At 34.2% G+C, this 13,164-nt stretch overlaps 1 protein-coding gene across 1 annotated transcript in view; it reads left to right on the top strand.

Annotated features, from left to right (window-relative positions):
* The first annotated feature begins 589 nt into the window (after positions 1–589).
* The window catches only part of LOC129216473 (zinc finger protein 521-like), a 70,152-nt gene continuing 57,577 nt past the window's right edge, over positions 590–13,164 (top strand). The window contains exons 1-3 of the mRNA XM_054850688.1: positions 590–808; positions 3,300–3,396; positions 8,234–8,297. Coding sequence (XP_054706663.1) covers positions 3,300–3,396; positions 8,234–8,297 — 161 coding nt within the window. The 5' untranslated portion in view covers positions 590–808. The remainder of the gene's footprint in view (positions 809–3,299; positions 3,397–8,233; positions 8,298–13,164) is intronic.

Here is a 13,164-nt window from a genome sequence, read left to right as displayed (position 1 = left end):
ATGGCCCCCCTCTAGATCCGCCCCTGTGTGTGAGTGAGTGTGCATAAGCGCGCGCGCATGTAGGACATGCGGATTCCGTTGGATAGTGGTTCAATTGGCGCGCCTCCTCTGGTCAGGACCAGAGGAGGCGCGCCTGCAGAGACGGACAGCGATGGTACTGCAGAGGCCCCTCGTCCAAGCTGAAAAGGGAACCACAACATCAAGGACGGTCAAATGAAAACAATTAGCAATCGTAAATGCTCAAAAAAAGACGAGGGGCTTCCTTAATAGGGTCGATAGCAGATAATGATTCGACGTTTTTTTAGAATGGCTGTTGCGCAGGAGGGGGAAAAAAAGGTTTTACAAAGAGTTGAATTCCGTTTACAAAACTGAAGTCAACAATGTTGAATTTTCCTATGTTACCAATGGTTTGGTTGATCGCGCAGGCAGCTGCCAGAGAAGGGACATTTCTCAACTCAGTATGGAGACCCACCCTTCCCTCATTCTTTTTAGCGCCGTCTGGCGGATTTCATGATAATTTGTTTGAGAGAAGGGCGCCAACCACTGATTCGTGGCGCCAACCGGTCTTTTCTCTCAACGAATGGAAGACGACAGTGCGCTAAGCCTAAAATGTTTATATTTTCTTCGCAATTTTCTCTAACGTGCTTGGCAACTATGATTTTATTCGCTTCGCATTCGCAGAAACCGTTTAGCTTTATCGGGTGTATTTATTATTGATTTAAATGTTTGAAATAAAAATACTGAGATAAATGTTTGGAAAGGAGTTTTGATGATCTAATTCCAGAGGTATTTTTTTTAAGTTGACGAGGTAAATCACTCTATACTTTGTATTAAATGTGGTAAATGGCAGTTGATATATTTATAGTCTTTGCTTATATGTACTAAATTGTCAGTAACATTTTTTTTTCGTGTTGAAAATTCTGTCATTCTCTCGTATTTTTCATGATTTATTACAAGCGATCATTCTGCGTTCTGACACATGTTTTAAATATCTAACTCGTAATATTTGAACTCTTTTCAAGCTCGTGTGTTGAAACTGTGCAAAAGTAATTTTTTTTTATTCTGCATTGTTTGTAGAATGCTTTTATTTGTTAGTGGATTTAAATTTTCGCCTTTTTGAATCTTCGGATTGATCAACACATTCAGGACTAAAGCACATGTTTAATCTCATTTGTGAGACATTATAATGTCTTCAAGGAAGTTTTGCTGCATATTTGTTGGGAGAAAATATTTATTGCAGAGATTCTTGTGTAAAATTGGCAGAAGTACTTCTTGCGTGAAATTATTATGCTGTGAATTGCAGTTACCAAGGTAGTAATGAAAATATTATGAAAAATACAAATTAGATCTAAAGAAATTTCATATGATTTTAATTTGAATGTACAAACCTGCACAATATTTCATTTAGAATGAAGTATTCATTGCATATTTTCAGTTGACCCTCATTTTAGGCTGTTTTGATTATAAGGCATTTAAGTTTTGACACCTTTATTTTATTTCACGCAAATGAGTTTTGGTTTTACCTGGATGCGTCAATGCAAAAAGATAAAATTTTCCTCCCTTTCAAAATCTAAACTCCTGAGATTGCAGATTACACGAAACAAATCGCATTTTGGTGTTCTAATAATCAAGCTTGGCCTTGGGCCAGTGTAGACATTTTTTTATACGATTGATTCTCGAGCTCAAGTAAATTTATCCAAGTAAAGTTATTAAAATCCCACAGTTCAGAGCTCACTGGAAGAAGAGCTTTTAAGTGTGACAAAGGAGGGCAAATCGAACGAGGATACCAACATCAATGACACACAATCAAAAACTGGCATTGAAAACTTTGAGCCCTTCCTTGACAATTGCAATCTTACTTATTTGTTAGTGAAGGAAGATTCTATCATGGGAATGATGCAAGTGATCATAGTTGCATAAATGCTCTGCAAAAAACTAGAGAAAATTTTTTAATGACTGCCAAAAGGCTATCATTACAGCCCTTTTTATAAACATTAAATTAATTTGTTTTCTTTATGCATGTCTGTTGATATAAGTATACATTAAACATATTACAAAACTAGTCATCACTAGAATGAAGTATTTTTTATGTGTGGAACCTAACCCCTGTTTTGCGCTTCTACTAAGTCTTCATTTACTCAGCATTTCCGTAGAATGTAACCCCCTCGTAAAACGAGAGTTTACCGTACTTCTATTTCAAGATTTTGTTGGAAGTTTGTTTTGGTGTTCATTCTCCCCAAATGTGACCAGAGTTCTCAATCCAAAAATCGGGACAGATCACTGGGAGGGGGGAAAGGACATATTTTTTCCCCAAAGTTTCAATATATGGAAATAAAATAGAAGATTTTCATATCTCATATGAGAATTTTTTTCATTAAGCCCAAGCCGGGGGAGCCCCGCTTCCCTTGCCATATGAAGATTTTATAAATTCATTATTCTTAAATTTTGAAACGAGTACTACTAACTGAGACTGTAAACTTCTGGTTATCCATGGAATTGGGTGGTGCAAATGCCAGAGATAACAAAAGTCATGGAACCACACAAATCTAAAATGATGGGCTGATAAGTTATGAATAGTTGTTCCTCAAAAATTTGGCTCTCTTGATGCATAATTTTACAAACTAAAAATATGTACAGTAAAGTAAAATTGTTTGGTATTTTTGCGCAACACAACAACATTTATCAATGATGAACAAGTGTATGTACAATGAAGAAAGTAGAACAAAAACAAACTAATAAATGAATAAATAAATAAGTGAAAACAAAAACGAGCTTAAAGTTACAGTTTTTTGGCAAAGAAAAAAAAAAAAAAACTGCTGAGTGTTTTCTCTTACATTAAAATTACTTTCAAAGTAATAAAATTAATAAGTAACAATTTGAATGAATTTTATTCTGTGGTACTGTATTGTGACTTTCAATCATTTAAACTTGTTTATTATTCAGTTGCTGAACAGTAAAGTATTCGACCAAACCAAATATTCCGTGCATCTCTAGTTGAGACCATAAATCTCAACTAAGATGCCTATTATTTGATACCTGGTTGGTTTGAGTCTGTGGGGAGTAGCCACTGTTGACAGGTTATTAGCTTTCACAACGGAAAAATTGCAGGACATCTGTACTAGTGCTCAGTGTAAAATCCACCTGTAAGATGCCTTTTCCTAAATTTTCAATATGATGGTCTTCCCTTTTTTTTCCCATTTGCATCATAATCATGCTCCTATCTGTTCTAATAAAAGCACAGCTTTATCATTTGTGTTTAGCATTGTAAAGTAATGATTAAAAAAAAAATTCTTTTTTAGATGGCAGAGCCTGACAATTCCGTTATTACCGAAATTCAAGAAACATATGTGCCATTTCTGAAGAAACTAATTGCATTTTTAGAAAAAACTAAGAAGGGTAAGAAATTTTTATTTCATGATGAAACCTGTTGTACTTTTTAAAATAATGTAAAAATTTAAATGAAAGATGTATGCTTTTTAATTTCAATAATTCATTGTTAAATTATTAAATCCAATTAACTATAAATCCAAGCATCGATGCAAAAGACGCCGGTCCACGATCATTGTAGTTCTAATCTGTTAATTTTTTCAAAATACTGGTGTGAACAAGGACGCCCCAATGAGAGGTCCCTTTAATCTACCAAAAATGTTTTCATTCACCCATTTTTTTTCTGAAAATTTGGGGAAAAATGGCTTTCCTCAAAAAAAGAAAAAAAAGAAAAAAAGTTTTAAAATAAATTCCTATATTTATTTTTTACCTAGGTTGAGAAACCTGTATTTTATGACCACTTTATCTCATCACACCCTGTCTGTAATATTTTTTGCTGTCTTGCACATTCAATGCTGGTTTTTATTTATTTATTTTGACAGTATATTGCTGGTGCTAGAATGTGTTTGTCTGATGGAATCGATATTTTTCATCGAATATATTTTATAAAATTTAAAACACACACACAGACAACTATGAGTAAAACTCTTAAAAAACAAAATATTGAAAAAAAAAAAAAAAGCACATACCTTGCAATGTAAGGTTGGCAATGCATTACGATGTAGAAATTCTTACATCGTCCAGCCCTACTACTATTGGGGTATTTCACTGTATTTGTGACATAGGGGTGTCCATAACAAAACTGGTTAAAATGATAAATTTTTATATATACGAGGGTTGTCTGAAAAGTTTCCGACCTGACGAAGAAAAACAATATTTACCTTCCAAGTTGACTATTATTTTTCACCATAGTCTCCTTGTAAGTCCACAAACTTGATCCAGCGATGCTCCCATCCTTTTAACCCATCCAAATAGTACGATGAGTCTTTCTCTTCGAAATAACTGTTCACGACGTCCATTACCTCTTCATTTGAAGAAAACCTTTGTCCCCCAAGAGCTTCTTTCAGCTTAGGGAACAAGAAAAAGTCACTTGGGGCCAGGTCTGGTGAGTAGGGTGGGTGCTCAATCAGTTCATATTTCAATTCATGGATTTTGGCCATTAAAACTGCTGAGGTGTGTGCTGGAGCATTGTCTTGATGAAAAAGGACTTTTTCTTTTTCAAATGAGGCCGTTTTTCTTTAATTTCATTGTTTAATTTGTCAAGTAAAGTCGCATAGTATGCTCCTCTAATGGTTTTACCCTTTTCAAGATAGTCTATGAATATAATTCCATGGCTATCCCAAAAAACAGTTGCCATCACTTTCCCAGCAGAAGGAACTGTCTTGGCCTTTTTTGGAGCTGGTTCTCCCTTTGCAGTCCACTGTTTTGACTGCGTTTTTGTTTCAGGGGTGTAGTGGTGAATCCAGGTTTCATCTACAGTGATCAGTCGTCGGAAAAATTCCGTTTTGTTGTGCCGGAATAGCGCCAACAGAGCACTGCAACTGTTCATTCGGACCCGTTTCTGGTCCAAAGTGAGCAAACGCGGCACCCAACGTGCGGCCAGCTTGCGCATGCCCAATTCTTCGTTCAAAATGTGGCAAGCACGTTCCTTGGAGATATTCATAGCTTCTGCTATCTCCCTAACCTTCAATCTACGATCATCCAGCACCATCTGATGAACTTTGGCGATGTTTTCGTCAGTGGTAGCAGTTTTGGGCCGACCCGAACGTTCATCATCACCCAAGCTGGTACGGCCACGTTTAAATTCTGCTACCCAACATTTGACTGTGGTAGATGATGGAGCAGAGTCCCCATACACAGCGTCCAACTCATCTTTAATCTGGGCAGGTGTATTCCCCTTCAAAAACAAGTAGCGAATGACAGCTCGATATTCGATTTTTTCCATTTTCACAAAAACTGTAACATCAACTCAAAAAAATGGCTGACAAACAAACAATTTGAGCTCAAATTGGCGCCAATTTCGGTTCCGAGCTACCAAAGAATGCCTAAATAAGGACACCCCACTTTGAATTACTAGTGCTGCCATCTTCATATCAAGGTCGGAAACTTTTCAGACGACCCTCGTATATTAAAAAAGCCTACTTCAAACGACATGATTGTCATATTTTTTTCTTTATTTCATATTCTGCATGTAATCGCAATCGGAACATCAAAAATAAAACTTTTATTGTTATGGACTCTACATTGAATTTTCCTTCAATAGTGACAAGAACTGAATTTTAAGCCAAAGCTGATGCTTGGGACAAATAAAGTAAATGATCCATCTCTATTACAGATGATAATTTTATTCAAAAAGTGCATTTGTTATAAAATTATAAGTTGTGAAAATGAGGATTTTAGAGTCCGTAACAATAATTAGAAGAAAAGTTTTTAAAAATTTTTATTTATGCATTTTATATCACTAAGTTGAATATTTTCTAATCTCACCCATAGTGTTACAATATTCTAAAAAAAGTTTAATGAAAATTTAAATTCAGTATTTTTTATTAATTTTTTAAATTTGATTACGGACTCTACCTTTTGCAACTGTTTCAACACAGCTCTTTCTTTACCAAAATGCGTGGAACAGCCTGCACAGAAAAAAAAGAATAAAAGTAGCTCTTTAAAGGGAATTACAACTTATATTTAAGAAAAAACTTTTCAGAAGAATTTTGACTGTGCAAGTGTATAGGGGGAATCGAGGCACATTGGTCTAGCTCTCTACTCTATCATAATCTATCTCATTCATCAGGTCTATCTCATCATAAAATTCAATTAGTAGTTTTATTTCTACCATGAGTTACATTAAATGTTTCTCATCACCCCAGAAAATTTTCAATTTATAACCTTTTTTTATATTAATATTTTAAGAGAACTTTGTGAAGTAAATCAACCTGCCACAGTCCCAGGGTCCTCACATTACAAAAGCAAATTCTATTACAATTTTAAAGTTAACATGTTATCCAACATTTGTACCAAACAAATGCTGTTATGTGATTAAAATCAAAAACCAAAGTTAAAAGATCAATGTAATTAAAATTGACCAACATCTACTGTCATATTTTTTCAAGAGCCAGCACAATTTGGGTTTTTAGCAACTTTACTATTACTAACACTGGAATAGTTTTTGTGGATTTTTTAAAAGTGAACCAACATACTCCAGGTATCTGGTCTAAAAAACGTTGTTCCGATTTTTTTTCTTAGTGCTTCATTCTTCATGAAAACCATTAAAAAAAAAAGTTGCTTAGTTATGAAAGTTAATCAAACAAAAATAGCTCTGCCAAAATAACAGTTTTTGAAATTTGTTCAAAATAACAAAAATAAAAGATTTTTTGTGCCATGCATGACCGATCATACATTTAATTAATTAAATGCAATCATTTAAACCAGAAATGAACAAAATTTTGTTACTTAAAAATATATGTGATTCCTGAAGCAAAAAATGTTGCTTTTTTTAATTGAATTAACAGAAAATGTAGGTTACCTTTAAAAATGCAATTTAAAAAGTTATGGCTTAAAAGCATCTTCTCCCTAACATGTCCCGTCCCCTGAAAATTTATCCAGAAATTTCGATTTACTGAAGATGGTCTGGTATTGATCACTTCAGATAACCAAGGTTCAACTATAAAAGTTAAATTGTTAGTAAAATTTGCATCAAAACCTATCATTTCTAATAAATTCAAGACTGACGAAATCAACATATCACTTGGTTGCTTGGCGCGTTAAGCGATGAACTATATAATTGGACGATTATTTTGAGTTTTAAAGCTACTGTAAATCTTTTCAAATGTTTTGGTGAAGTTTTAAATTCCAAAGAGTAAAAGGTGTTTTTTAAAAATGATCATTTCACATTGGGGGGGGGGGATTTTTTTGAAGAGACTTCCTTTAACCCGGGAGAACTCGCACCGGGCCTCTCAGGCCCGGTCATTACAAAACTATGCTGCCAAAAATCACCCCTTCAATGGAAATGAATGTGGTCAATAGTAGCTGCGTTTACGGTGACTTACGTACTGACCACATGCTTTTCAGGAATGTACATTCCTCCTTTTTCCCAGAAAATTCCGGTTCGGGCCTCAGAGGCCCGGAGCGAGCGCTCACGCTTTTCATTTCAGATTGTGAATGTAAAGGAAGAGGTTGTGAAATGCATCGCTATTTAAGCTACAAAGATGAAATAAAAAGGTTGCAGACCTTGTTGGTTGAGGTTTCAACGGATAAGAACTCCCTTAATGAAGATGATGAAGAAGTTGACACAGAACAGTAAAGCGATCATCAGTAATGCTTAGAAGAAGATTTAGATTCATGTATCATAAAACTTTCTTAAACCTTACTTTTTAAAACATATTTTAGAGGCTGTTTATATATTTATAATTCAGAGTCGAAAACACATTTTTTTTTTTCTATTTTGCAAACTTAATTTACTGAAATAACCACTCTGGGCCTACGGAGCCCCCTGCGAGCGCTCGTGTGACGAAAAATACCGCGAGTTCTCCCGGGTTAAACTAGCACGGGCACCGCCGTGCAGGTACTGCTAGTTTCACTATATAATCAGAGTCTACAAGGTACTACTTCCTTTGCTTATTTTTTCATTGTCAATAAATGTTCAGTATAGAATGCTCATAAACCGGAAGAGTATTTGAAATTTGTTTCTGAACCTTGTTGAATGATTTTCAATTTAGGACGTTCTATTTCTGTAATCATAACTTTGAAATACTTTTTGGGAATAAAAAAAAGGGAGGGGATGTTGCAACTTGAATTTATTTTCTTCCCTTCCCTCATACTGATTTTGAAAGTGGGAAACATTATCTATTGCATCATTCTTATGTTATATGTATAATTGCCTAACTATTGAATTATATTTTTTTCATAGCTTCTCCTGATAATTTGAGCCGACTGAATTCCATATATACTATTTTTACAACAGCATCAGAATCGTAAGTATATAATGTTTGTTGTGCCCCATTTCAATTTTCAAGGCATTAAAGGGGGGGGGGGCTGCATACTTTGAAATTGTGTTTAATTTACATTAAATTGTCTTTGATTCTGCAAAAAATAAAGAATTTAAAGTAATGGCAGCTTTGAATCCTAATTGTAAAATTATCAATAAAAATTTGCATAATACTGAGTGAACGTATTTCTGCTTTAGCCCTGGCTAATGGGCGGTAATTTACTGAATATACCTTGCCTCGCGTTCAATCTCTCGAGTTGAACCGAACCATTGCTTCGGTCAGTCGTCTGGTCTGCTAATTCTATATTAGCTACCAGTTTGTTTCGCACTCTTGGCTTCCTTAAGAGGTTTTCCATTTCCAGCTCAGTCACTTTCCTATGCCGGGCTGATGAGTGCTAATAAGCACGAAACTGCAGTCCTCGGCTGGAAGGCAGTGTATTTCACGTAAAGCGAAGTTAGCTTGAAAAAAGAACAAAATATAATTCTCATATCGGATGTTAAAAGATTGCATTTTTCAAAATGTAGACATCTAAAGAAAAAAAACTGTAATTAAAAGAGTTTATTTAAAGTTAATCATACTTGTGTGTTAGCATCGAAAAATCAAAACCAATATAATTTTCTCCCAAAACAACAATTAAACATCGCACTGCACTGTAAAAACGCAAATATTAACAAGCTGGCAAAATGACGAGAATATTTTCTAATCAAGTTATTATAAAGGTTCAACGGCCAGACGCTAAGCGGTGATAATTTTGAAATTGCAGGGGTCTGGCCAGAGGAAATTTGGGTCCGTTAACGGACCCTTCACAAAAATCTGATCAACCAAAACGGACCTTTCACAAAATCCCGACCAACCAAAACGGACCCTTCACAAAATTCTGATAAACAAAAACGGATCTTTCACAAATTGTTTATTGGAAGAGCAAATCTCAAATCAAAATAACGCAGCATATTTCGAACCATAATGCTTGGAACCTTTTTTAAAGTTATATTAGAGGTGTCGACTTATACAAAATCTACTAATCTTGCAAAAGAAAAAAAGAAAGGCGCTCGTGATGCTCCTGCAAGTGATAAATAACTACTAAGGCCTAATAAATGCTTATTGTTGGTTTCTATAAAAGAAATTAATAGCTGAAAGTCAGTTTGGTTTATAATTTTGCTTGTTTGTTTTATGCAGGGTGTTGTTGCAAATTTCTCTGAAAAAGTCAGTCGTAAGCACTTTTCTCCCTGCTCATGATTTAATAAACAATAACATATAGCGAAATGAACTTAGGACTGCAAAGGATAGTAGGGATGGGGGGGGGGATGAATGTAATCGCTTTAGATAGGGTTACCAACTTTAAACTTATCGCCTACTTAGCATCTGGCCTGGCGGCTGTGATGTTTAACTGTTATTTTGGGAGAAAGTTATATGGGTTTGATTTTTCGATGCTAAAAAGGATAATTAATTTTAAATAAACTCTTTTATTTATTGATTTTTTCTTTAGATGCCAACATTTTGAAAAGCGCAATCTTTTTACATTCAATATGAGAATCATACTTTATTCTTTTTTCAGGCTAACTTCGCTTTATTAGGATGCAAATAAATGAGAAGTCTTTTTATTTTTGTAACAACGCTTATTTTAAGTTTTTAAAGAGGAACTCTATTTTCTTTTATGAGTCAAGACATTAAATTCTGAATCGATGGTTTATTTTTTATTTATTTATTTATTTTGATTTAACTGTGTCCAGACATTAATGAAATGTGTATCATAGGACTCTAAAGTGCAATTCTTAAATAATTTTATCAGAAATATTTGTTTTACAAGCCGTTTTTATACTTTTGAGGCTTTCACTTTGAGAATTACGATCTCTTTGCATCCGCTATGGGAATCTGATTTTTGAAATTTTCAATGTTTAGTATGCTTTGTTAAGAGGTAAACAATTAAAATATTTTTTATTTTTGTAAAAATCATGGAGTTTAAAAGTTTTAAACGAAATTCTATGCTTTTTAACAATGTCTTGATTCAAAAAGTTAAATGCTGAACCCCTGCCTGAATTTCTTTATTACAATTATTTTAAATACTATACATATAACATTTCTAGTATAATTTAACATAATGTAGAATGGTAAATAAATATTGATACTTGAGGGATGCCTATCTCCCAGAGTGTATGCTGCCCTCCAATACTCGAAACACACTCAAGAATGATATTCTCAACAGAAAAGAGGGAAAACACTCAACATTAAGTGTCAATGATGCAGTTTGCGCCACCTCAAAATTCAAAAATTTCGTTTTTACAAAAAAAATTTTTTGCAAAATTTGATTTTTCACAAAATTAATTGATTTTTCACAAAAATAATTGATTATTCACAAAAAACGGACCCTGTGAAAAATCCTGGACAGACCCCTGAATTGGTAACCCTATCTGAAGCGATCATATTTTTTCCTCATCCTTACTATTCCTTTGCAGTTCTAAGTTCATTTCGCAGATATATATTATTATTGTTTATTAAATCATGAGCGGAGAAAAGTGCTTACCAATGCCTTTTCGGAAAAGTTTACAACACCGCCCCTAATTAGCTGTGATAAAACAAACAACCATTATATTTATTTGGCAGTAGCAATTATTTATCGCTTGCAGGAGCATCGCAAGAGTGCCGATTTTTTTTTTTTTCAAAATTAGCCGATTTTGTATAAGATGATTCCTCTAATTTGACTTAAAAAAAGGTTCCAAAAATTATCGGTTTATACACAAAAATATGCGTTATTTTACTTTCAGATTTGCTCTTTCAATAAACGATCTGTGACAGATCCGATCTTGTTTATCAGAATTTTGTGAAGGGTCCGTTTTGTTTGATCGGGATTTTGTGAAAGGTCCGTTTTGGTTGATCGGATTTTTGTGAAGGGTCCGTTAACGGACCCAAATATCCTCTGGCCAGACCCCTGGTAAGATAAAAAAGTGTTTAAGTTTGTACGAGTTCATTTGGTTGCTAAATTATGTACATTACAGGGATTGCGCTAAGGATTTCGAATTGTTCGCCAGTAAATTAGCCAAATTTTTAAAGTATTAGCAAAATTTCAAATGTCTTAGTCAAAGACTTAACTTTTACTCATTTTAATGTATTTTTGTCTGCAGAAATATTTAATCAGAAAGTGAAGTGCCCAGTAGCAGAAACTCTCTAGCCAGTCTGCGACACTGTTTTGGGCAGTTGAAAATAATCTGCAGCATTATTATTAGTTTTATTTTAAGTTTTCATAAAATACACAAGTCCCTTGAAACGTCAAGATTCAGATATGTTCCAACTGGCCAGTGGCCACTAGACCCGAAAACCTTAGTGGCCCCCGCCTTTGCCGAGTTTTAAAGTATAAAAAGGGTGTGTGTGTGTGGGGGGGGGGGGGGTCACTACTTTCATAAAAATAAATAGAACTCTGCACACTATGAAAAACAATTGTTCAATTCATATGGAAAATTCAAGTTGAAATAGGTTTTTGAATTTTTTTTTCAAAAAATGAACAAATAAATAAATTAGTGAATGAGAAGTTCACAGGAAACTGCATTTTAGATGAATGTTTTGAATTGCAATGAACATCCAATTCCGTTTATGAAAACGTAGGCACTTAAAGAGTCTTTTGTACCAACATCTTGGGAATGACCAAACATGGCGACTATGCCAAAAATTAAGATCTTAATTTCTGAATTTGTTGCTAAAAATAATTTTAAAATAAAAATCCTCTTGAGACTGCACTAAAGTTGTAACGTTTTTAGCGCTTTTGCGTCCAAAGCAATGAGGATAAGGTGAAATTTTAAATATAAAATTTTTCATTTCTCAAGAAAACTATTTTTAAAAATAAAAAATATATATATATTTGCTGCACATTTTAAGTCATTTTTATTAGTTTGCAGTTAAATGAAACATCCAATTCTCCTTTGTTTTGGAAAGTGTAAGCACTTAAGCATCTATCGACTTAGATCTTATGAATGACCGAATATGGCGACTATGTTTCTAGCTGAAATGCTGAAGCATCCATCGCTTTTCCTGTGAAAAAACGAACTCCGAACGATATTTTTCCCAAGTTGTATTTCTTTTTCTTTCTTTTTTTTATTAATTTTTTCTTTCTTTTTTTTTTTGGTAAAATTATAGTGGTAAAATTATCTGCAGGCCACTGAAAAATCTGCGATGCACGTCTCGCAATTTCTGCTACTGGGCTGAAGTATAACTTAATTTTTGACAATTTTTTGAGGATAAGGGCAGGGGTATATCCAGGAATTTTTGGTCATTTTTAGGAATTTGGTGAGAAAAAAAATGCAAATTACGTAGTTTTTTCACAAATCATATGTAATTTTTCAAAGGAAAAAATGGCAAAAACAACTTTAAGTGATATTTATCATTCTTTAATAAATTTGAGAGTTGAAATAAAAGCTTTTAACGAAATAAAGACTGCATTCCTATCTTACTCCGATGTTTCAGACATCAAACGCAATGAAACAAACTCGCCATTCAACAAAGCATTCGCCAACACTTTCTACTCGGTAGCCACGCTGCGCACTCGATATCCAATCAGTGAGAGGCGCAAGTACAGTGGCTCAAAAAGGAGAGAGGCAAATGTCATCCTTCCTCCGATCCGATGCTAACGCTCGTGTGCGCACCTCAATCTGCTCGGAGTGGTCCAAGAATAAAACAACTTTCAGTGATTGCTAGTCCGGGAGTTTTGTGAAAGGTTCGTTTTTAGGGATCCGAATTTTGTGAACAGACCTCATTTTTATCTAGATTGACATCTGAAGGGAGATTTTTTTTCCCTCTGTGTATATTTTAGAGAACTATCTGTTCACCAATAAATTCGTCAAATTCAGATTTTGTTCACCGATTT

This window comes from Uloborus diversus, chromosome 2 (assembly GCF_026930045.1).
Source record: "Uloborus diversus isolate 005 chromosome 2, Udiv.v.3.1, whole genome shotgun sequence".
Classification (NCBI taxonomy): domain Eukaryota; kingdom Metazoa; phylum Arthropoda; class Arachnida; order Araneae; family Uloboridae; genus Uloborus; species Uloborus diversus.
Note: the sequence above shows the minus strand (reverse complement) of the source record. Positions and strands in the feature narration are given on the sequence as shown.